Genomic DNA, 25,602 nt, shown 5'->3' on the forward strand with positions numbered 1-25,602 from the left:
CGGCGCGGGGGCCGACGGGACGGGCGTTCAAATGGCGGGCGGGCCGGCGGCGGGCTCCGCTATAGAGATGGAGGGCGCGATGCGGACGCTGCCCAGCAGCGGGCGGCCATCCGGCACCGGGCGGCTGTCCCGAGGTCCGCTGTTCGGGCGGAACTACGGGCTGAGCCCCGGCAGCCGCCTGCTGCCGCCGCGCTGTCAGGTAGGACCGTCCCTCGGAGGCCGCCGAGCCCCGAGGGGGAGCGATGCCATGAATGTTTGTCCTTCGTTTTTAGGAGAACGCGGATCCGCAGAAGACGGCGTTCCTCCTGCGGAAGCAGTGGACCCTGTACAGTGTCAGCCCTCTGTACAAGTTTTCCAAAGCCGACTTGAAGGACTACGCCCGCATGTTGGGTGTTTTCATCGCCGCCGAGAAGCAGAAGGGGCTGGCAGTGGATACGGACGGAGAGCTGGGGGTCAAGGTGGCCATGTCCGGTCTGCCCGAGCTGAGGGGCAGCGAGCAGGACCCCCCCCGCTGTGCTGGTGCAGGTGGGGCACTGGGGTGCTATTCACAACTCTGGGACCAGCTAAGGACAGAGCACAGGGAGTGGGGAGCAGCTGAGGGAATGGGAAGGGGCGGTGTGGAGAAGGGGAGCACAGGGGAGACCTCGTGGTGAGGTGAGGGTCGTCCTCTGCTCCTGTGATAGGACAAGAGGGAATGGCCTCAGGTTGCGCCTCTGGAGGTTCTGTTTGGGTATTAGGAAAAACTTCTTCTCGGGAGTGTTGAGGTGCTGGATGCCCAGGGAGTTGGGGGAGTTGCCTGTCCCTGGAAGTGTTCACCAACTGTGGGGATGTGGCCCTGAAGGATGTGGTCGTTGGGGATAAGTTGATGGTTGGACGGGATGATCATGGTGGCCTTCTTCAACTTCAGTGATTCTATGATTCTTTTCCCCTTTCCAGCTTTCCTTGAGATCATCACTTTCCCCAAAAAACTCAGAAGAGAAGCTGATATGGTCAGGATGGTTCTGCTGTGTGGCTGGAGATGATCTTTTAGAGGATTTGCCTGAGAACTTCACTTGTTTACCTTTGTTCCTTGTTAATGGGGCAGAAAGTTACACAGCCATTGTTGGAAGTTGGTTTCAGGAGACTTTTGACTGCTGTTTCCGTCGTTTAGCCATCAGCCCTCTCAATCTCACTTGGATGGCAGCTATGTGGACTGGATGCGAAGTGGACAAAAACACAGCTGCCATGGAACTCCTTTTCTCTGTTCCTCACCTGCCTCAGCCTCTGGATATTTTATATGCCATTCACCCTGAGGATGCAAAAGCTCTGTGGGACACAGTCCAAAAAACTCCAGGAGAGATCACTCAGGAAGAGGTGGATGTCTTTATGGAATGCCTTTATTCCCACTTCCACAGACACTTTAAGATCCACTTGTCAGCTACAAAACTGGTGAAAGTTTCTACGGGAATTGCCTCAGCACACTGTGATGGGATCATAAAAGTGAGTTCAATGATAATGCAGCATGTTATCCTAATACCAGACAAGTAGAATAGTTGTACTTTACTAGAAATGCCTTCCTTTTAAAAATGAAGGCTGCCTGTTTCTTACAAATAGCTTCCTACCAGAAGTCAGAGGGCTCCAACAAGAGCAGCATGGAGGCAGGAGTGTTTCTGTTCCATATCTTGGGTCAAAATCATTTTTAAAAAAAGAGTATTTTGCAGACAACTGCAAATCTGACTGCATTCATTTGTTTTAGTCATTTAAGGGTGTGCAAATGACCACTGATTTTTTTTTTTTTTAACAGTTTCTACAAAGCCAATACCTGATTGGAGTGCTGATGCTACTGACAGAATTAGCAATCTCTCAGATACAGTGAGACTCAACTCCGCATATCTTTGTGCATACAGAGGCTTACCAATGGAAGCTGATAAGCCTACTGAAAATTCATTCTTGCAGCATTTTTTCTTCTGATCTGTAACTCCTGTGTGCAACTACTGCATTTAAATCCATAGCCACAATTCAGTATGCAGAAAAGGCATTTAACCCTACAGTAGCTTGTTAAGTATCTGTCTGTTATAGTCACTCTATCCATTTGTCTGTATTTATCTGCTGGAGGCTAGGAAACAAAACTGCAAGTTCTTGGATGCGACTTACTGACAAGTTTTTCCATTATTGCTGCTGTCAGCAATTTTGGTTTTCACTTAACTGATAGCACCAGCTGTACAGTTATACTGTGGTACACTTGGGCTGCAGGCTAAATGTCAACGACTCCACTGTCAAGCATGCCTGAAAAACTGATACGTGTTTTAAGCTTCTAACTTCATTGTTAGCTAATTAAGACTGGCTAGTAAGGGTCGTAAAATGTTCATCTACTCCCTAGCTGAGCAAGGTGAAAAGCATGACAGTTCCCTTGTTTCCAGCTCTGGTCTCACAAAGTTAATGCGTGAGAAATTGAAATCAGCATGAACTAGAGATTTAATGTGCTTTGCCTGGTAGTTTATTGCCTTGGATGTAATTCTGTAGGCCAGAGTTCTGAGTTGGAGTTCTTGGTGCTGGAACTTTATATTTGATCTCATTCTATACCAGGTAACAGTTCAGAGCTAGTGCACAGAGGCCGACTACAAACTATGTGAGCCAAAAGGAAGTAGAAGTGCTATGACTTGTATAACAGTACCTCATAAATATTTTTTTAGCTTTTTTCCCTAATTGACTAGAGACAAACAGCATGTCTGACTCAATGTATACTTGTATTTTATTTTAATTTTTTTTACCTGACTAAACTGTTAAGCTTTGCTGCTCACAGTATTATTGAATGTGTAAAGCATAATTTCCTGTGAAATTCACTTGTAATAACTTTAGGCTTCAAGAACTTTGTACAAGTAATCAGTTAAATATGTTGTAACCTACCTGTAAGCAGGAAGGCAAGGTGTGAGTTGACCAAACCACAAGGTTAGAACACATCAACTCCCCCTTAAAGGAGCTGGCTTGTTCCTTCTTCACCCCAGCAAGGCTGAGATGAACCAGCTGTGTACACATGAATAACATGACACCATCACATGCCTAGCTCCTTATCTGTTACTGAAACTAGCCTCCTAGTACAGTTAGAAAAAGAACCATGTACTTGCTTTCAGTTTGTATTAAGCAGAGTTAGTTTTGCCTTGTGAAGGCTGTATTTGTTGAATTGAGGATGCTTACTGAGTTAAGCACAGCCACAGGTCGTGACAGCCCGGCAACTATTAGTTCTGTTGTTTTAGTTTCCTTTCAAAGACATCAAAGTTTGCTGTGTTGACTGAGAGGAATGCTTGGTAAGCAGACCTGTATTTGATTTTAAGTTAACTCATTAGTAATTTTCAAGATCTAATGTTCTGATCTGACAGTTTGCATAAGTAATTTCTAAATTCAATGTAGCTTTGAGAACCTAAAAGCATATGAACCTTGTGGGAATGCTCCAGCAGCATGCTTTGCTTTTAAGATTAGTACTTAGCTGAAGCCAGTGCTCTACTAATCGTGCTCAGTATCTACCATAGGCTGCCTGTGGACTAGTGCTGGAATAAAGAACTACTTCCCCTACCTCATCACATGCTTATTTGTGCTATGGCTCTCAGCATCTGCAGAGAAGACAGCAGAGGCAGATTTGACAAGATCACACAGCTACTTTCTTCCAGGAAAACAAAACTGGTTCTGAAGCACATGCTTCTAGGTAAGCGAAGGTAACACCAAATGCCAGCAGAGTTTTTAAGCCCCTTCTACTTGGACCTTTACCTGAAAAAGGTAGCATTCCTATTCACTATATCTAAACAAACTGTACAAAAACATAATCCACTGCTTTCAACCAAAGGAACAAACAAAGAATAGCATAGAAGAAATTTATTAAGATAGCACTATTTATACAAGTTACTCATGCTAGAAAAAAGCATAAATGATAAATGTAAACATTTGTTTACAGAATACTTGTTTTCCTTGTAAAGGTGCAAATGATCTTCATATGTAAACGTAAGAATACCAACCTTTAGGGGAAAAGGAACTTTTAAAAAAACTTTTAATGACCCATTTATTACTGTAGTGTAGCTTCTACTATATTCAAGCACATTAAAATGCTGTTACATAAATCAAACGATGGAGATCAGAACTCAAGATGTCAGCACTGCCTTCATCTCAAGAATTCACAGTCCTTTTAAAATCAGATTTAATAAGGTCCAAAGTTAAATCAGGTGCAACAGGTCTTCTCAGTACAGACAGTACTTACAGTACAGACAAACGTATCAGAACCTTTGAGTCCACAGTGCCTCCTTCCTCTCTCCCTACCCTGGGTACTTCTGCACTCACCAAAACATGACAGTAATTCACAGTGCCAGCAAACAGTCCCTCCCTTCCAAACTTCCACGATTTCAGACCTTTTCCTGCTCTAGCCAAGAACAGAGAAAGTGCATTTTAAACGAATCATCGAAAGGGAGTGCACCACCTCATCGTGGTCAGTGTTTTACAACAGGAGTTCTAGAGACACAGATGAGAGGCAGGAGGGCAGCTAAGGTGATGCTGGTCTAAGCATTTCACAGCAGGAGCTGACTCGACTGCGGGTCTGCCATTCTAACAAGAACCTGAGAGGTGAGTGCTGATCTAGGCTAGCCAGAATTAACGGATGATACCTGCCTACCAGCTTCAGAGAAGAAGTGGTTGCCTGCTGAATATGAGACTTATTTAAATAAGCAACAGCTAGTTGTTTCTAGGTTCATATACAGAGGAGGTGAGGGACAAAAGCTGAACTTTTGTACCATACACTGTACAGTAAAAAGGCATCATATGAAATCCTTTTCACTCTCACCTTCTTTTATGGCCTTTCACTGATTCAGTCGATAGATGAGAGTTCCAGTTCTACTTCTTGCCTCCAGCAAGACTGAAAAGACACTCAGGGTACCCATAGCTCTTCCATACTCTGAGACCCAACTACATACCACCAGGGTTGGAACCACAACAGCTTGCAGGACATAGCCCTGCCCTAACCATCAACTCATTAAAACTCAAATTGCACACGCACATATACATATATATAAAATACATATATATGCACACATATATATGTATATAAAAAGCTGGAATCAGCGCTGTGAGCAATACAAAGAAAAGACGTGATACAAATTAAATGAAAAAATAAATATACTCTGTGCACAGGAAAGCTTCTGTGCAAAGGTGGCACCTTGCAGATCAAGTACTTTTATCTTTTTTGAAGCTCTCTGTAAATAAGGCAAAAGCAATGTTTTCTCTATCACCTTCCTCTTTCACCCACCAACACAGCTGCCACATCCAATGCTCACAGCAGGAGGGAAAGGCAGGACACTCTCCTTGCCAGACTCCCATTGTAGCTTGTAGTCTGTGCATTGGCATTGTTTATGCTATGGTGAATTGTACAGTTTGGTTTATTCAAAATTGTAGACTAGTTAGAAAAAAAATATGGACATAAGCAACACTTCTACTTTTGTCCAGTGATTCCCTGGAGGCTGACAATGTGGTCTCCCATTGGGCACACTCTCACAGAAGTCATTTTAATAATTCCATAGAAAGAACCAACGGCAAAGAGTTACATCAGGTCTAGACCATCCATACGAGAGCCGCAAAGAGTCCAGTGTCAACAAGTCTCTTCAGTTGATCTAGGAATGGGAACCAGGGGGTCTCCCTCTCTCTTGGTGCTTACCATATATGGGATTCACAGTGTGTCATTTTGATAACACCCACTCCTCCTCCCAGCCGCCGGTAGTTCATCCCTCCGTACAACCTGCAAAGAGAAGGCTTCAGTAGGCACACTGCTCCAGCTCTCTCATTAAACCACCATGGGAATGATCAAATCGGCCTTTGTAAGCATGGTTACACCACTGTTAACACCTGCTTAAAGTGGGCTGTGACAAGTTAGAAGCAGAACAGCTGCCTTTTTACAGACTTCCAAGGTAAACGCTTGTATTTGCTCATGCCTTTCTCCCTCTAAACAGAAACTGCTTGTTTGGCCACGATGGTTTCCTGTTATTTCAGTAATCACTTGCTTTCTCCCTGCCTGGCTGTGGGAAAGATAAAAAAAAGAAAAAATTTCACAGGCTGTAGCTGACCTTGGGCTACATTTTAGATAGCACTGGATCAAGGACAGATTTGCTGTTTGCAAACCAACTAATTTTTATTTTATTTTATTTTTTTTTACATTTCTAATACCCTATACATTCAGCTGATCCAACCAAGATGTAACACATCCCAAGCACCATCTGCTTCTCTAAGATATGTTACTGAAATGGTGCCTGCGTTTCATATGGAAATCTGATCCCTACAGACTCCAGGATCCTACTCACTTCAGCTGCATAATTCTCTGTGCTGCTGAAGTCTGCTGGCAGAAACAGGAGAAGCAAGTTCTTCAAACAACTCTTACCAATGCAATCTGGGATTAAGTGATATCAGAAGAATTTCTTAGTCGAGCTACACAAAAAAAGCCCTTCATAGAACAAAAAGTTCAACAAAGGAAGACCAGATGATGATCAGCTGTTCTGAATTAAGTGGGGGGGACTCACAGCTAATACCTTGAACAACCTCCAAAAGTCCTGCAAATACTGGCCTAGACAGTAACTCCTAACTCAAAATATCTTGTTATTGTTACTGCCATTGAAAGTACCTGAAAACCATTCAGCTAAGAGAAAGTACATATTCCTCTCTGCTCAGGTGGGTTTTTCTCAGCAGTTCTACAAGCATTGACCATGGCTCAGCAGACAAGAGGAAGATCCCCCATTGCTCCTTATGACAGCTCGTCTCAGCAGAAAGGGATTAATCTACTAGTATTACTAAACCAAAAGGAATAAGGACATTAATTGCTTTCTATTCCCCTCTACTCCCTCCAGATTACTAAAGCAGCAAGACCGAAAGTTTAATTAGATTTGGGAATAAATATAATTGCTTTTAAGTGTACTTAAGACTAGAAAAGAAGAAATACAACTTCTCAGTATACATTTTAAATCAATTTTGTGTTTTGTCTTGTGAATCAGATGAAAATCTTCTAATTGCTGTCTTACAGACTTAAAGGGAGAAGAACATCACATGCTCAAAGCGTTCTGCCTCAGCTCCTCCAGAAAAACGTGGAGCTCAGAACCTCAGCTTGAAAGCCAAAAATAAGTAGGATGGTTTCTACACCATGACTAAGGGTTTCTATACTTTCTAAGGGTCAGCTCGTTTTTACCAAGAAGCAGAGCAGACTCAGCCCAAAATAAATACAAGCGGCAGATGTCTTTCAGCGCGGCTCACACTTTCAAGTTCAGAAGTGGCACTTAAAACAAATTATGTTTTGGAATAACATTGTCCTTGCTACCTGGCATGCTTGCTACGTTGCCTACTTTCTTTTGATCTCGAAAACCTACCTAGACTTGGTTTTCCAAGCAGAAACTTGCAAGAAAGTGTTTCTTAACTAGTTGTGGGTATGGGAGTGCAGTAGGTAAATAACACTGGCGTATTACCAGCCTCAACTTCCATTCATATTTAAACAGAAGTCATCTTGTCATGGAAGCTTTTGCAGTCAGGCAGCAGTGCTGTAGCAATACAAGCCCGCCACAAAGGTTAGTGAGCACCTTTTTGTATAATTACTGCTCAGTACTGGACCATGTTTCAAGCATAACAGGGAAGGCAGCCACACAAAGTTCCTGTGCCTTCCCAATTTTTCAAAATATGATCCTCATACAGCTTCATGCTAACCAGGAATTTACAGCATGAAATTTATGCTGGCTGCTGCACCAAGCTGTATGTCACGGTTCTAATTTGCTGGGACAGCTCCAGCTGGGTGACAGCAGCTACATCTGGAGATTGCTGTTTGACTGTTTCACAAACTTATCAGTTACCTCCATGTGTTAGCATCTGGATCAAACACCTCAATGGTCTTCAAGTACGTTGTGCCATCAAACCCTCCCACGGCCATTAGCTGTCCATTCACCACTGCAAGGCCAACCTGTAAAACAACCATCACAGCAGCTGCTTAGCTACTTGCTGAAAAGGCATGTCCTGAAAGCATACCCCGAAAATAACGATTGAAATAAATATTAATAAAAGGTTTAGCAGCTGTGTTTGGAGAAAGGCAAGTAGCAATGGAATTTTCTAGGGGGGAAAAAAGTACAAAACAGCCTAAAATGCATTTAACTAGGGCAGACTGGTATAAGATGCCACACAATCCAAGTGCTGGGTTTCAAATAACAAGACATGAAAAGCTAAATATGTATCCCAAAGCAGAGATATCACAGTAAAAGCACAAAGTTCCCAAGGTGACGATAAGAGCTAGAACTGCTTCAATGTTTGTAGATATATCAGAGCATAAGTCTTTATCAGCCAATGCATATCACGTCCTAGATGAGACTTCCTGACAAATTACAACATGTACTCCAGAACATCTAGCAACCTATAGCCTGCAATGACAGCTTAAACTGGAGGAGAACCATATGTAAGCCTACACAGCCTGCTCCTCCCAGGCTGTGGCTTGGAACATCTGTAAACAGCTTGGCCTCCAGCCTTTCTACTTTATCCTTCTGCAGAAGCACAAGAATCACAAAAACCTCAAACAGTTCTGTGGTTTAAGCAGATCACTTCCAGTGCAAACAAAGCAGTATAGCAGCAAAGATAAGAACACAATGTAATACAGTCCTCGTTTTGGTTTTGAAGTACTTAGCACAACTTAGGAGGGCTGCACATGCAGCTGCATCTGTTGAGGAACTTCTAAATAGTGCAAATATAGAAGGAATTCATGAAGAGTCAATGCTTAATTGGTAGCTGGAAAGGACAGTGTTGAACAGTGTACTAAATGTTTTGAGGAAGGAAATACATATTTTCTGCTCCCCAAACCAGTACTTACTCAAGTCATGATTCACACTCGCCTCAGCACACACTGAAATACTAACATGCAGACAGAATGAATCCACGCTTTGCTTTACTATGTAATTCAGCATCCAATGATAAATATTCATAACATTTGCATCTGCCTAAACATGATGACTACTTAAAACGCCACGTTAATCTTTTGTTCACATGCCTACAGAAAGCAGGAAGATTAGAAGTTGATGAAAACATGCTGTCATTCTCCATACTCACAGGATTTGTGGAAGAGAGGCAACATCTGAAAGCCCCAAAACCCCATTCCCACACACATCTAGGCAGCGAAAGCGCTTAGCTGTAAGTTAGTATCTACATACAATTGCTCAGTTTTCCAGCTCTTTTTTCTGTGCAGGTAGGATTGTTCACCTCCTAACTCACCCAAAGTGCAAGATGAGACCCAGGTGCTGATTTTAATACTGTTCTCTAATCCTGTCACACACCAAATAATACATATACTTCAGAAGAAGCTGAAGACCTCCTCAGTTTATCTCCTCAGTGTAAAGGACCGAAACTATTTTAAAAAGACCTTCAAACAACTGGATGCCCCGCCATGACACAACTACCACTTCATTCTTGAGTCTTACTAAAGAGCATAACCCCTGGGCAAACATTTACCTCTCTGTTTCTATTCTAAAAGACACAGATGAGGCAAGAGGGAAATCTCACTCAATGCTCTATCCCCTACTCTCACCATGTGATGACAGATAGCACAAGCGAGCAAACCAAGCCAAACTCACTCCACTCCGTCTGGATGTCATGGCCACGACAGGAGACCACTGGTTGGTTCGAGGGTTGTATCTCTCAGCACTACTAAGCTCCGTCGTATCATCTCTGCCTCCCACAGCATATATCATGTCTTGGTACACTGCACAGCCCAGGTGCTTCCTCCTCGTCCCCATGGGTGCAATCGTATGCCAGCGGTTCTCCTGAGGATTGTATCGTTCCACTGCAGAAGAAATGATATATTGTTGGCAACAGGGTTGGCAAGCAGTGGAGATCAGCACTTTTATATCAGCACCCAAAGCGTTGCTCAATCTGTAAAGATAGTGCAGTGTCCACACAAGAAAAACAGGATGTACTGGTTTGTTCTGTCACTCTCATGCTTTCCTTCCATAGAGAGCTTGCTTTTCTCTCCCATCTCCAATCCTATGCAGTCAATCGATCAGATAAAGCACCTTCACTCAAGAATGAGTTGGCTACAAAATTATCACCGTTACCATGCCAAATGCAGCATCTAATGGGAAAAACTATATGTGCACACACACAGAGGTAACGGTGGTTCACAGGCTCATATATTTACCATATATGAATTACCATATAGTAAAATCCCATCTGAAGGAGAAAACATGCAGCTAACCGGTCACCAAGATATTCAGCTGCCACCTGGAGACCTTAAAGACAACAAACAGGATCATGACAAATGCTGACAGCAATGAGGGACAACAAAAGGCATACCTGTATTGAGAGGAGAAGTTCCATCAGAGCCTCCCACTGCATAGAGAAAGCCCCCTAAAACAGCCACTGCAACTCCCAGGCGCCTGGTGCTCATGGAAGCCACTCGAGTCCATTTGTTTTCTTTGGGATCATACCTGGCAGAAGAATAAACATCAAAGCTCACAAAAATATCAACATTCTCACAAAGGGGGGTAAGAAAGGCTGATCTTATTCTCCCCAAAGAAAAATCCCCATGGGATTTGTTTGTTTACCTCCTCCCACGCTCCCTTTTCTTTTTCCTTTTAATTTTGTTTTTAAAAACTTAGGTACCTTTCCACAATGTTGAGGCAAGAGACACCATCCTGGCCACCCACTGCATAAAGGTAGCCCCCAAGAACTGCTACTCCAACACTGGTCCTGCAGGTGCTGGTGGGGGCCACATCACTGCTCCATTGATTCGTCTTTGGATCGTACCTAGAAAAACAGCGCACGTTGCTTATCTATGCTTCAGACTTTCCCAAGTTTGGAAACTACTGAAGCAGTAAAATTCACCCATCTTGAGTCTGAACTGCAACACAGCTATTTATAAGTTGAATAAATAATTCCAAAATTATGCAATGCATGCAGCACATGTAATTGCAGGGATGTTCAAACTGCAGTGCAGATGATTCAAACTGAAGATCAAAGGTTGAGGTCTGTAAGAAAGCACATTACCAGGGACTGGCTGACATGTGCTAACTTGCATCTGTGCAAAGAGCAGCAGTCAGTTACTCTGCTGGATATACTCTGCAGTTCATACAAGCCAGCACTGGACCTGCTCTTATTGATAAAGACAAGGGAACCAGACCAACTTGGAAACCCAGCGGTGAGGAACAACGGTGTGTAGCAGAAAAGTGCAAGGTGTGGGAGACATAAGATCACGATGTGAGAAGCTGGCAGTATGCAAAGAGACAGCGAAAAGAAGGGGAGGAATATTTGTATAGCTCGTTGGATTTGGTAAAGGGAAGAGATTTGGAGTGCATGAGTCATGTGGCTTGGAGGCAGGCAGATTGCAGTAAACTGCTCCCAGAAACATGAAGCTTGACACAGCTTGTTCGACTTGTGTCTTTCACAGGCCTAAAAGTGACCTATTTTCCTTCTTCTATGTGTTCGCAAGGTTCCTTAATTCTGTAGTTGCCACACTGCATGAAATTCCAGGATGCTTTCCCTCACTGTTGAAGTAATGCATACTGCAACCTCAACCTTCTCTAACACCACTAGAAACAAACCAGCAACTGCAAAGCTAACCAGGATCACACTCCTCCCACCAATTACAACCAGACCCACCTCTTCATGATTCTTCCTTTTACCAAAGGCTATATCTTGTTCCATTAAACCAAGAGTAAACAACACAAGCTGGATGTGTGAAGACCTAGTTTAGCAGTAAACCAGTACATATTGAAGTAGATAGCAAGTAATAAAAATTTCAGGTTTCCAGCAGGAAAGCAAACAAACAAAAAATAGCTGGCAAGATGAAGCTAGCACCCAAGTTTAAGAACTCAGAGTTAGTATTCAGCATGTTGGCCTTACGGACACCTACCTTTCTACACTGTTCAGGTAAGAAGAACCATCGTGGCCTCCCACTGCATACAGAAGATCATCCAGAACACTGACACCAACGCCACAGCGCCTTTTGCTCATGGAAGCCACCATCCTCCACTCATTGGTTTGAGGGTCATACCGTTCCACGCTGGAGATTGCATCCCCGCTACACCAGCCCCCCACTGTTGGGACCAAAGGCAAGAAATAGTGTCACAGTAACACACCAAGCACACATAGTGCACACGTGCCTGCTACAAATAACCCCTCTGCACTTCAGCAGCCTTAACCCAGTAGCTTCATCTCTCAGAGTTCATCGTTCTGAGGATTACAATTAGAAGGCAGAATTTGATTTTCAAGAGGATTAACCTACACTTGGAAGTAATGTCACCACCAAAGAGATGACACAAGCGAGGAAGTGCAAGCTGACTCAAATCTCCAAATATTAACACACAGGTCATTCGGAAAGATGGTGACAAGATTCTGTTTAAAAGAAAGCTACCACCAGCAAAACGGATTTGAATCTCCTGATTTGAGCCAGCAGGAGCTGTACACACCTGCAAAGAGCACCTCTCCACAGCGGATGGGTTTGCGTGGTCTAGTCCTCGGTCCTTGCATCAGCGGTCGCTCTTGGGGTAGCAGGAGATAGTTTTTGGCTTCATCCACTAAATCCCTGCACAAGACGGGAAAATATTAATTCCCAAAGTTCACTTGAAACTGGCCAAAGGAAAAAGCATGAATCAAAACTGGCGGGAAGAGCAGTCAGCAAGCGTTGGGCACTTCAGTTATTTGCAAATCACAAAAGTGCATGAATAGATGCAGTTAAAACATGCACTGTCACCAAAATCCTCATCAGTTTTTTTACAAGTCACTTAGACAGTGACAGCAATAGACCTGCATCAATTTTTGACTGGTGTTAGTATCAGATGCTACTAGCTGCAATGACTGATTAAAAAATGGTGATGAGATTTCTTGGGCTAACTGTATTAAAAAACAAAACAAAACAAAACCAGTTTGCTTCAAGTTAAAACTTAAGCATCAATGGTTTTACCTTGGAACAAAACAGGAATTGAAAAGCACATAAATACATAATACCCGCATGACCAATAGATGGAGATAGTATCTTTCTGATGAATATTTTCTCCTTGAGCTCTGGCCAGCTAGCACTGTCCATCCATTAATGACTTATCATCTGGTCTAATCCTAACATACCAAGCCCTTGAATAAAATAAAACAGAAAAAAAGTCCTCCTCCCCTCTATGAGTGTGGAATTCGGTCAGTATGAGTGCTTACTCAGGAGAAAAGCAGTTTAGCCTAACCCCTGAACTTTTCCACATTAGGCACAATACGGAAAAACAGATAATGCACAACTCCACAAGAATTAGAAAGGTGTGACTTATGTCACAAGAGAAGGAAGTGGCAGCTTCCTTCCAGTAGCAATGCAGGAAAGAGACTACATCTGGAATCTGTTCAGCTATCATGTTTTGCATACAGCAATTACTTTAAGTCATATTGAGATTCACAGAAAAAAAACCTTTAAAAGAATGGAATTCCTCTCGGGCATGCTACCAATATTATGCAAAGAAACAACATGTCGTCTTGCATTTCTTCTCCTTGTTGCAAAAGAACAAGTTGGGAGAGATATTACCTGTTCACTACTAACAAACAAGCAGTTTCAGAGAATAGATGTCAGTAAGGCTCCCTAATAGAATGAAATCCCATTCTGTAGTTCAGCAAGGAGATTTACCGGCATTCCTCATCGCTCTTAATAAGAGGATCAGAGCCCACTGTGCCCACAAGAAACTTGGGACTCAGCAGTGGCAGGCGAACGTGCTGGAGGACCTGCAACAGAGAACAGAACAGCACTGTGGATAAGCTGTAAATCCCCAAACAAAGAAATTGTGGAAAAAAAAAAAAAAAAACTGGCTAATAATGATAACAAGCACAAGCAGGTACAGACAGAGGGACCTGAAAAGACGTACAGTTTTAATGCCATTAATAAGAGCTAACTTGAGGACAGCAGCATTTCTTTCTTTGCTTTTAAACAATTTTCAGAAGCTTTCCTAAGTATAGTTGCATTAAATATCTGTATTTCCAAAGAAACACCAGGGTAGGCACTCACTTCTTTTGATCAAAAAGCCTGAGACTTCAGAGGCTTTCCAGCTGACAGCTTTGTCAGAATGGGTGCTTCTCTGTGAAATGGCTTGGCTCAGATGAAACACTGCATTTCAACAAAACCCTTCTGACAAGCTCCAGTATAAGATCCTGATGGCTGAGGCATAAATCAAACAGCAGAGCTTAAAGATGCACCTCAAATGAAGACGACCTTTTCCTTACCCACTGTTTTTTGCACAACACTCAAAGCAATCCAGGCCACCGTGCCTGGACAGACCACTGAAACAATCTAGTTTGGCAAGCCCTACCTGGAAACAAATCAATAAAGCCCCTATTAGAAGGTCTGGTGGCTGCATCTTTCAGCCTAGATGAAAGGAAAATGCCAACCTTCTAACACAGGAGGAAGACAAAACTATTGTGGAGCTGCATGCACTCAGAACCGTCACACTGCTGTTGCGTTGCCCTATCAGTCCTCATTGCTCTTCTCTTGGATAAAAGGAGCCTTGAATGTCACTGTGCTCATTATTACCTGTGGCAGCTGGGGTCTTCTTTCCTGAATGCTGTATTTCACCCAGGCCATCACTGCGTTGAACACCTGCTCTTCACTGCGAACATTTAACTCGTCGCTGGATATGATGTCTATGAGCTGATTGGCAGGAAGCAGCATGAACTCCTCGCTCTCCATTACCTGGTTAAATAGAAAACACAAATGAGGATAGTGGCCAAAGCACCAGAACCATTCCCACTTCTGTTTCTCGGTGCAACTCCAAAGGACAGGTGGCCCACTTGAAGTAGAGCCCAATGGACTGATCCAGCAAAGGCTCAGCTACCCATCACTATCTTGCCATCAACACATGACAGGCTGGCTGCAAAATGCAGACCCAAAAACACACCAAAGATACATAAAAGAGTTTCCATAAGATAGTTTTAAAGGGTTAAGTCACAGAACACATTAGTCAGGTTTCAGAACTCAGAAAGAATAAGACATGCCTTTACAATCAGCCTTCCTGCTTGCCCTGTGTAACTTATAAAGCAACACCAGAACAGAGAGGATCTATCCTCAAGCAATCCAAAGCAGAAAACAAATAAGAAGTCTCAGAGACAAGCTACCAAGAGCTGAATGCCTGTTCGTAGCAGAACAGAAAATATTTCTGGACAAAGAGATTTGATCGTCTCTCACTTGTTTTCAATATCTGCATAGAGCACGTGCAGGTCCAAAGGCTCTTAAGAGGGAATCAGAGCTTCTGAAGACCCTAAGGACTCATCCCTTGTGAAACTCAAGCTGCTGACAGTCTGCCAGCACGTGAATTCCTTCAGCACCCAAGATAGTGACCAGCTCCTCAGGAGGCCTCAGCTGCTCCCAGCACACAGCCCTGAACACACGTGCCATGCCGGGGCTGCAGGCTGCTAGCAAAGAGTTTTCCTTGACACCCAACAGTTCAGCTTCCCCACAAGCACTCCCAGCCCACAGCCAGTCATCTGAGCGGTTCACTGACATAAAACAACTGAATATCAGCTTGTCCATGTAATTTACAACCACGTTAGAACTACTTGACTTATGCGATGGTCTGCAGCATTAATGAAACAAGATCCTGTGCTCATAATAACTCTCTCATGTTAACAACAATTACACCTGCAGATAGAGTAAGCACCTGAGTCTATTGCTATGAAGTACAGCTTGTTCATCCCTACGTGGATTTTTTCCCCTTCACAAAAGGTATGAAAGAGCAAACAAAAATACAAAGGCTGCTCTTGTAGAGTCATTTCACATCTCACACACAAGATTCACTGGGGGTTCGAGGCAAGAAATTGAATTAAGGGGAATAAAAAACTTGGGAAAACATTCTACTAAGAAGCTGACGATGTAATGCAGCAATATATACATATAACAATTAGTAGAAGTAGAGGTTAGCACAGCAGAGGACACGAAACAATTCACTCTGCATTTGAAGTAACTGTATGGGCTGGCTTGATGCCTAGTGCTTAATATTTGACACTGCCATTCAGGAAATTCCCATCTCATGTTTCTCCTTGTCAGTTCAGAGGAACAGTGACCATATATAGGAGTACAAGTTTTCTACCAGTTACCTCCCTCCCTTTGGTAAGGGATCAACACTCTCTGGATGGAAAGTAATGGCAGTGCAGAACATGGGCCCAGCAAGGAGCACCATTAATGCTGGCTGCAGAGAAAGAGCAGAAAGAAAATGGGAGATCATTAGGGATGAAGAGCAGCTGAACTCTTGGATACTGAGTGGGACATCAAAAACTGTCCAGGCCAAACAGCAAGCTAATCTATGTGGTTTAGTTAACTCAATTATAATTTGCATCATCTTTAAAGAACAGAGTGTTTTCTAGAGACCAAAACTCCTGCCTGTGTGTGCTTTCACAGGGAAAACTAACACAGAAAGCCATCTCTGAGGGACTGTGAAAGAAAAGAACCCCACGGCAGGCGGCTCTCGACAGCCAGCTGCAAGCATTAACACCAAAACATTCAGATACAAAAGCCTTATGCTGTCAAGAAGTTATTTAGAGGCTTGTAAGCATGCCCTACTTGTGTAATAAGAAGAAGAACGCAGCTCTAACCATTAAAACCACCAAGTACTGAAAATAAACAACCATCTGGTTACCATCCTGCTCGCAAGGAAAAACTGCAGAGGAAAAGAAATGCAGAGCAAGCACACAGCACATGACACAGCTAAATGTAGGGCTTTGAATGCAGAGCTTTTGGGAAATCACCGAGTTCTAGAAAATAACAAGCTCTTAAGTAGCAAATTCTGTCTTCATGGCTAGGGAAGTCATATTTAATTGCAACTTTTGGAGTAAGCTGATGTAATGTGTCTACAGTCAGATATCAAGTATTGTCTTCAAGGTGTCCAACAGTCAAGTTCAACCATGTTTGCTCCTCCTCATAATTTTCTTAAGTACTACCTGACTGAAATTAATACAGTTCCAATCTGCTTCCTGCAGGGAAAACAAGAGTGTGCAGGCTGCAATCAATCACACACTGCCACTTCTCTGGGGAACCTGAATTAGCAACACTACTCCATCCTGGAGTTACCACTGCCTTTGGAAAGGATCCACCTATGGAGCAGGTGGAAAAAAGAAGTCTCTCTGCAGCAGGCTACCTGTCCCAGTGGATAGAAGAGCAGTTTCTAGAAATGGCAAGAGAAATCCCCCTGCCAGGGGAATACATCTTCATGCTGAGAGCACCCCTAGAAAGCAGCTGCTTCCAACACACTTAAATTCTTACCCTTCCAACAAGGGCTCAGGAAAGATACCACTTAAAAATGTTGGGCTCTCTTCAGCATCCAAGTGTAAGAATGAAGTAAAGACCCACTCTTCTCTGGGTATTGCTTGGGGAATCCTTTATTATGCTGATCCTTCCCTGAGCTGGCAGCTGGAACCCCCAAAAAAATTTCTATGGAGAATTTGAAATGCAAGAAAAGACTTGAGCGTACGAAGGTCAGACACAAAATACCACATGTGAATTCCATTCCACATCTAGCTATCCAGCTTCTGCTGAATAATAAATGCAAAACCCTGGTTCTGCTATAGCAAGGGAGTTGAAGACTTCACTTGACACAGCCATACGCTCACCCAGCTCCCTCATACTCCCAAGCCCTACAATCAGCAGATTTCTATTTCTCATATATTACCCTCACGTTAAGACTCTTCTCCCCTCCAATCATATATCTTGCAGCACACCCTAGTGCAGCTACATCAGCAGCAACATCAAACACCACCTATGTATGTGGCCCTGCCTTCCATGCAGCATTCAACACAGAACTCCAAGAGAGGAAATGCCACGGATCATACTTATGATGTACAGAACAACGGTGAAACACTGCCCTGCAGGTGCTCTCTTCCCCCTGCTGAGGCCAGTATCCACTTCTATCAGCAGAACTGAGGGCAGGGTTTGAGAAGAAGCACAAAGAAAGAGTAAATCACAGCTCTCTAAAACCACAGTTCCAGCAGAGGGGCTTCTTACCTCCTGGAAATTATGCTGGGTGAACTTGTCAGCAATCCTCAGCAGTTCACGGCACGAGTGAGTGTCAGCAAAAGCTCGGATGCCCAGGCAATTGGAAGGGTCCAACTGTCTCTTAAGGAACTCGCAGCAGGCCTCCTGGATCTCAGCCAGCTGGAGAAGGCAAGCAGCTGGCAACAAGGTCTGGACATTTCCCTCTTCCACAGTAATCTGAGAGGTGTAGGCAAAGTCAATGAGCAGTTCCATGGCCCTTTCGTCGATGTCTCTGATCACCACTTCTGTCTGCCGACTCTCTGCCAGCTCCCCAGTGAACATGGCTCGGAAGTACGGGCTGCAGGCGGACAGGATCACCCTGTGAGCATAGATCTTCTTGGCACCTACCACCAACACCACATCACACAACTCCCGGTGCTTCCGGAGAAGATTGATGACTTCCAGAGTCTGCCGAGGGTGCTTGTCGGAGATGTAAGGCATACGCGCAGGCTGCGGCACCCCTTCCGGCAGCTTGTTAGGATCTCCCAGTGTGCATCGGCTGGTCACATCCATTCCGGTCTCCCCTGGTCGAGTACTGGTACACCTGCAGCAGGGGAAGCCAAAAAGAAGATGGTCAACAACTCATCTATCACCAGCTGTCAGCCAAAGCTCGACGCTTCACACCAATCACACAGGCAAAAGCTGCCCAGAGCTCCACGTGAGAATGTGAATATAAATGTGATCACGTGCAAAAAGAACCAGTCTCAAACCAAAGTCTACTTAGAAATAAACAAATGCCAGCTTGCAACAGGCTTATATCTGTTTTTATATGCTTTTTATGACACGCCAGTGACGTCCAACCACATGAACACATCTATTAACTGAACCTAATGACTGCCTCACATGGTAGAGAAATATTATCACCATTTCACAGACTCAAAGCAAAGAAGGTTATCCAATTTGTCCACTGTCACTTGAGTTTTGTCAGTGCTGGAGACTGATTTCTGCTGCAAATAATTGCACTCACACAATTTAACCAAACTTCTCTATTCTTCTGCCTCCATATTCAATAGGGGTGTCCATTACTGATACCTGAACACACCCAGCTGTCCTGAGGATTTCAGTAGCTTCAGATGGCCTGCAAGATACCATGCAAGCAGGATTAAGAGACCAATCAATATTGGAAGTACCAGAAGTACTCACAAACACCATCCTACCAAAACAGGAAGAAAATAGTGCTCTGAACACACAAAATGACATCTCAGTTATCTGAATCTTTGCCTCATGCCATGTTTGCAATTACTGAAAAGGATGCAACAGTACCACTGACCTATCTGAAATTCAGACCTATCTGCTCTGAAAATAAAGCAAACAGAGGAAGCTATTGCCTCTTCCACTTAGAAGAAAAGAAAAGCACTTCACTGGGAGCAAATGAAACACACTGTGTGCAGAATCAGACTGCTGACAGCTATGAATAATCAGTGAGCATGCTGGCTGTCAGAGATAGATTGAGAGAGCCAATACATCCATTCCTAGCTCCTCTGGTACATTGGCATTTGGGAGTTATCACTACCTCACTCTGCTCATATTAAGAGCAAAAGAAGAGACAGCTTTGCCATTGCTCAGTGCCTTTTGCAGCATGCTTGGAGGAATTAAAAAAATAACTCACATCCACTCCTCTCATTATTATGTCAAGTGCATTTTCTAACCACAAGCAAACCAGCCTCTTTGCAGCAGTTCCAATTACTTGCATCCCAGACTGTTTTCCCATTCCCCCCACACTCTCTCCTTGATCATGGCATTCAGTTGCTTCAGACCATTACCTCTCCCTCCTATCTCTGTTACACAGATTCAGCTGGGTCTCCCTCTGCACTTTGCTCCTGTTCAGCCTCTGCACTTGAAATGCCTTGCTTGTTTGCTTTTTAAATACATATTTTTAATATATCCATTGCTGTTCTCCTTTCCTGACACCTCTGACAAATCCTTCTGCTGTTACACTGCCTCCCTCTCCCCTCCACCCACTCATGTCCCTCACAACCCAAATTCACTTTGTGGTGTTCCAAAGCTCTGCAAAGTTCCTTCCAAACAATGCAGGTAAACACTCCTCACAGCATCAAAAGTGAACTAAGTTCAATGGTACCCTCACAAAAATCTCAAGAAACCTTAGCTGGAGATTGATTTACCAAATTGGCTTTCTCTGGTAGTCCCAAGCAGCTAAAGGCAGACAGTAAGTAATTTAATCCCTCTACCAAGGGATGGAGGAAGGCAGTGACAAAGCCCCTCAGTATAGAGGCCAGCTCGCACTAAGCATGCCGCATGGATTTCATTGTGCTAAGGCCCAATTTGGGCAGCAGTTCCCCATTCCTTGCCAGGCTAGAATAGGCTTTTCTCCCCAAATCTGACTGCTGAGATCTTTAATTGAAAAGGAAGCTGGTTATTAAGAACCTCAGGCATTCCTGCACTGCTCTCATCCTCATTTATCTGAGCGTGCCTATTGTATCCAGCCTCCCTTCTTCAAGAAAAAAAAAGGGGGGGCTGGTTAATGATTAAAGAGAACTGAATGGCTGGAAGAAAAAAAAAAAAAAGAATAATAAGCAAATTAGCATTCCTGATTCATCCATAACTTACCTCTAGGTAATGCAGAAGCAAGTGATCAATGGGCTTGGGAATTTCCATACTGGATCAAGACAGGTGCCTGACGTTAAGCACCGTGGGCTGCTGCTGTGCACAGGCATGGAATTAAAAGGACACCGACAGCCTGTGTCTCCACAAGGATAATAATTTCACTGCATTATGCATATATATGCATAGAGAATGAAACGGTGACTCAGTAGCTTAGAGGTGCGAAAGACAGAAAGCAGCATTTGATTCTCACATGCTAGGCTAGCTGCCACCCCCCCAGCACATTCACAGCTAAGAGCTGCTCCCAAATACACGGGGTGATTAAAAAGAGCTGAGGATTGAGGAGGAAATGTGTGCGTGAGGATAAAAAATTGGTGCTCAGCTACGCAGATATGCTGGGATTAGCCTCCATCAAAATGCAGGGCTGAGGAAACCAGCAAACACAATGCGATTAAGAAAGGGCTGACAAAGGATGGGTTTCCGTAGCACACTGCTGAGAAGTACAAATGGAAACACAGGCAGTCTGCCACGCTAAGTCAGCGAGATATACAGGCAGTGCTACCTCCATTTTATTCATCCAGGCCACTTCCCAAAACTTCAGCTGTTAACACGGGCACCCGTGAGACTTTCACCCTTACAGCAACACAGCCGCAGTGAAAAAGTTCAAAATATACCCAAGAATAATATCTAACAAAAACACTCCCAGAAAACATCACTGAGCTCCTTAACTTCAAGGTCAGGGTGGCCTGTGTTTTTTTTTGGTTTCACATTATGTATGTTTGAGGATGAGATCACAAGAAAGCTTTAATATAATGCAGAAGAAAATAACTGATGGGACCTATGGCCCACAGAACAGAACATGAAACAGGCTGAAAGCATCAGCTGAAATCACTCATTGCTCTAATGGATTTCAGGAGCAAAGGATTTTAGTAGCAAATGGAGATGATAAATCAAACCAGTAGCGATTTCTGTCAATGCCTAGCTTGGAATTCTATGCATAAAGTCATACAGAATTACTAGGACAAAGCCCTTTCATTTAGTTGGTGATGTTGTGATAGACCAAGTAGATGGAAATGCTTTATTGCAGCCACTAAAACTCTGTGAATTAAAGATCTAATAATTAGTAAAAAATACCACTAACTCCTTTTCTTACAGAGACAGCAAGGCTTAGGAAAACACTCTCACAGAGGTAGCGTTGAGCAAACAAGCACATAAACCTGACTGCATTATTATTTTATATTGCTTAAAGTGAGAGCAACAGCGACCTGGTGCACAAGTCCCTATTTACACTTAGTTACACTTTCACTCACCAAACTCAGAGAACTCTCGGTTTCACCAGGAATGAGGATGCCAAAGCACAGGAAGCTCATTGCTGGAGTCTTCCTCCCAACCTTTTTGTAGCTTGTCTTGGGCAAGAGCCGTGCCCACGCTTGAGAGCTGCTCCAGTCCCCATGCATTGCTTGAGCTATGTACAAGCACATCACTGCCTGACCACCAACTTGCTGTGTTGGCTTCCTGGCTTAACTCCAGTCCTTCTGCATAGCTACAGACTTGCCTGATGATGACAGGACTCCTGGCTGACCCCCAGCCACCATATCTGCTCTGCCCTCCTTACTTTGGTGCTGTAGAAATACACCCTTCATCAGTAAGGACTCCTCTGCCTCGCTGATGCCTTCAGCAGAAGTTTTCTCTTGCTGCTCTCTGACAGGGAGAACAGCCTGACCCAACTATCACTTCATTACTAATGCAAAACAAATCCTGCTTGTGACGGAGAGAATGCTCTGATGTTCAATCTTGACAAGAATAGCTGCAGTGTTTTTCCCCATTCAAATCACCCTCCCCATCCTCTGAACACTGTACAAATTTTGTACCAACTCACCATGTCAACTAATGCATCTGGGCAGTAGGGTTAGCTCAGAAGTAATGACCACGTTAGCACGTCAAACAAGCCAGCCACCTCTGCACTGGCTTGCCATAGAGGGAAGGAAAACAAAAGGTAATGGAAGGTCTAATTGAAGAAGCATGAAGCTCCAGGGTCATCACAACAGAAAACCTCTGCTGCTTCAGCCTGGTGCTGCTGCTCACTGTTAGGTCTAGCCCAGCCTGAGTGGCAGACAGAACTCCTGCCATGGCAAACTGAAGGCACAAACCCACTGAACACCTAACAATCCCTGCATTGCCATTCTCTGCCTTGGAGATGGAAGAGAGCTGTCTGCTCCTTCACATGTCAGAAAAAAGGACACTTGCTGTAAGAGCCACAGGTTAACTCATTTCTGCCCCAAAACCACACTGCTCACCTTGCCGAAAAAAAAAAAAAAAAAAAAAAAAAACCTGATTAACATAACATGGCCCCAGAGATGCCCATATCACGGACCAAAGTTTACTCGTTAGCTTAATTGAAGCATCGTGCTGATGCTTACAGAATTACCCCTAGCAAAGTTTCCCAACTTTTAACACCCTGGAGTACAGACAGACTAGGCTGTTTGCATGAGTTCTCTCTACTTCGTTTGGAAAAAAAAAAAATAACCAGGCAACTCTGCTTCCACACAGCTTGCATGCAGAAATACAGCTGCTGTTAAGGTTTGCCTTGGCACATTTAACAGTGAACAGCAACCAGAGCAATTCTGTTTGCCTACATATCATCATGCTGATTTACTGGGACAATTCTTTTCCTGTCTATAACAGAACATTTCTGATATAGCCACAGCAAGCACTCCCCTGAATTAAACTTCAGCTGCATCTTCAGCTCATTAGAACTGAGGCAGCTGGCATCCATAATTAGAAGAGGAAATCTCCTTTTCATCTAAGGCCTTACCCCATCAGAGGAGCTAAACTCCTTTAGTCAAGAGAAAAGTAATGCCTCTCAGAAATCAAGTTCAATTTTATTCCCAGACTGTTTATTTCACGTTATCAGAACAAAAAAGTAATTAAATACTAGATTTTAAGATATAGTAAAAGCGAGGAGGGGCAGAAGAGAACGTAGAATTACAATAAATTGTCTTCCAAACTCTTCTCCTAACAGCACATCCACTTCCAGACATCTGGTCATGTAAATACTGAGAACTAAACACACAGAAGCAAGGACTAAAGATAAACGCTTACACTCTAACTCTCCTATCCAGATCTTTTTTTAAAAGCAGGAGAGGTTTCATGGTCTAAGAACTTTTGAAACCAACTCACCACAGGATTTATTTACAGGGGGTTAAAAGGAGACAAGTAGTTTTCATCTTACCTGCGCATTGGCTTTCCGTCCATGCACCACGAAGAGAAACCTTCACCCTACACTTCAGAACCCGATCCGAAGGAAGAAAAAGAAGAAAAACAGTGATGCTGTGAAACAAGAGCCTTCCTTCCTCTCTTCAGTCTGACTCTGCAACAGCGGAGCTGACCAAATCCACATCCTAATATGCCTTCAAGCTCTAATCCAGCTATAAAATTTGCAGCCTGGATTAACGATGTCTCAACTGCAGAGGCTAAAGCAGACGGAAATATAAACATCATTAAAAGTCATTTCACCACAGCTGCATAACAATTTGTTAGGCAAATGGAACACATGGATCAAAGGATGCTGTCTGTCTGCTTGCCTGCCTATCGGAACCCTTAGGATTGTTCGACCAAAGGAACAAAATGCCTTGAGTGATAGGAGTGGGGCTCTGCCTTGCTGTGCAGCAGGGACTGAAGGCAGGCTGGCAACTAAGGCACAGCACAGCGCTGACTTCAAGTTTAAAGAGGGTAGATTTAGGTTGGATATAAGGAAAAAGTCTTTTACAGGGAGGGCGGTGAGGCACTGGCACAGGTTGCCTAGTGGTGTGGTTGGTGCTCCATCCATGGAGACTGTCAAGGTGAGGCTGGATCAGGCCCTGGGCAGCCTGATGGAGCTGTGGTGTCCCTGTTCACTGCAGAGGAGTTGGACTAATGGCCTTTAAGGGTCCCTTCCGACTCTAAGGATTCTGTGACTTCTTGTCACAGGAGAGCATCCTGCATTCAAACTGACGTCCCCAGGCTTCCTGCATTCAGACACCCGGCGGGGAGCGGTGAAAGTATAGGAAAGGCGACGATGGGAGTGAGACCGAATAACTCTTGAAGAAAATAAAACAAAACGAAACAAAAGCCTTTCTCACACGATCGAAACACTCAGCTGGAGCCCCGCATCCCAAACCTATAGGGCAGAACTTTGGGCTGAAGTTGCAAAATGGCTCCAGCTGCTCCTGCCTACGTGATCCTGCCCCCTCCCCGCCAAGCCGAGCCCCGGGCACGCCGCGCTCCGACCCGCCGCCTCTCCCAGCCGCCTCCTCCTCCTGGCAGCGGGGCACGGCCCACCGCGGCCGAGCCATTCTCAGGCCTACGTATTTCAGTAAGGATCAAAGGAGGGCTCAGGCCGAGCTGCGCGGGACTCACCGCACGGCCGGCACCCGCACCGCGCTCGCTCTCTCACTGCCGCGGGACGCACCTTCACTCCGAGCCCGGCCCGCCACCGGCCCTCCTCCGCGGCAGGAAGCGGACGGCCCCGCGAACCGCCGACAGCCCCTTCCGGCCCGGCCCACGACCGCCCCGCGCCGTGCCGCGGCTCCGCCCCGCCGTGCCGGCCCCCTCGGGCCTGGGGCTGGCTGTGTAATAGTGGTGCTGATGCGTACGGCGAGCCCCGTCGTGATGACGTGGGGAATTTTTCAGTAAATCACATCATACGAGTCCAAGCACTGCCTTGTTCTCGCCCTACATCAAATCCCCTCGAGGCACCGTTGTCTCGTTCCGTTTTCCCAGCAAGCCCGCTCAATGCCACGCTCTTTGGCACGGCTGTCTATGAGGTTGTTTTGGAAACGAGTCCCGTTGTCTGGCTCGGTTCTTTCAGGGGTGCCGTGTCAGCACAAGACTCGCTTTTCAAGGCTGTTCCTGGCGGTGGCACGAGGCTCAGGACGTGTTTCCATCCGTCCCGTGGTTGCTTCCACCATTTTAAGCACGTGGACCTTGCCGTGGTGTGATTTAATCCACCAGGCCTCTCTGTATTTACATTTCAGCCATCGTCCTTCATACCTAAGAGG

At 44.5% G+C, this 25,602-nt stretch overlaps 2 protein-coding genes across 7 annotated transcripts; one reads left to right on the forward strand and one right to left on the reverse strand.

Moving 5' to 3' along the window:
- The first annotated feature begins 31 nt into the window (after nucleotides 1-31).
- CENPL (centromere protein L) lies at nucleotides 32-3,485 on the forward strand. The gene is given in 4 exon segments (XM_042819606.1): nucleotides 32-199; nucleotides 273-513; nucleotides 908-1,479; nucleotides 1,784-3,485. Coding segments are annotated over 4 exon segments (1,053 nt in total). The 3' UTR covers nucleotides 1,856-3,485.
- A 343-nt stretch (nucleotides 3,486-3,828) lies between these two features.
- KLHL20 (kelch like family member 20) lies at nucleotides 3,829-25,069 on the reverse strand. Of its 6 annotated transcripts, none has more exons than XM_042819599.1 (12): nucleotides 25,014-25,069; nucleotides 23,796-24,036; nucleotides 17,972-18,545; nucleotides 14,513-14,671; nucleotides 13,616-13,710; nucleotides 12,426-12,541; nucleotides 11,870-12,053; nucleotides 10,621-10,764; nucleotides 10,312-10,445; nucleotides 9,594-9,802; nucleotides 7,836-7,942; nucleotides 3,829-5,749 (listed from the first exon to the last, which is right to left on the reverse strand). In XM_042819599.1, the coding sequence occupies exons 2-12, from the start codon at nucleotides 23,816-23,818 to the stop codon at nucleotides 5,665-5,667; spliced, it is 1,830 nt and encodes a 609-aa protein (XP_042675533.1). In that variant the 5' UTR covers nucleotides 23,819-24,036; nucleotides 25,014-25,069; the 3' UTR covers nucleotides 3,829-5,664. The 6 variants fall into 6 exon arrangements, with proteins under 6 accessions (XP_042675533.1, XP_042675534.1, XP_042675537.1 ...); XM_042819600.1 differs by having other exon boundaries at nucleotides 23,796-23,847; nucleotides 25,014-25,064; XM_042819603.1 differs by having other exon boundaries at nucleotides 23,796-23,842; nucleotides 25,014-25,043.
- Between the last annotated feature and the right edge of the window lie 533 nt (nucleotides 25,070-25,602).

Source organism: Centrocercus urophasianus, unplaced genomic scaffold, assembly GCF_019232065.1.
Source record: "Centrocercus urophasianus isolate 14NV4802_14NV808 unplaced genomic scaffold, USGS_Curo_1.0 seq_18, whole genome shotgun sequence".
In the NCBI taxonomy this organism is placed as follows: domain Eukaryota; kingdom Metazoa; phylum Chordata; class Aves; order Galliformes; family Phasianidae; genus Centrocercus; species Centrocercus urophasianus.

Excerpts from the sequence above, each read along its gene's own strand:
- KLHL20 (XM_042819599.1), bottom strand. The coding sequence starts at position 23,818 with ATGGACGGAAAGCCAATGCGCAG. Across the intron at positions 18,546-23,795 it reads GACGGAAAGCCAATGCGCAG|GTGTACCAGTACTCGACCAG; the intron begins GTAAGATGAAAA and ends CCCCTGCTGCAG. Across the intron at positions 10,446-10,620 it reads TGCCTCAACATTGTGGAAAG|GTATGATCCCAAAGAAAACA; the intron begins GTACCTAAGTTT and ends TTCTTCTGCCAG.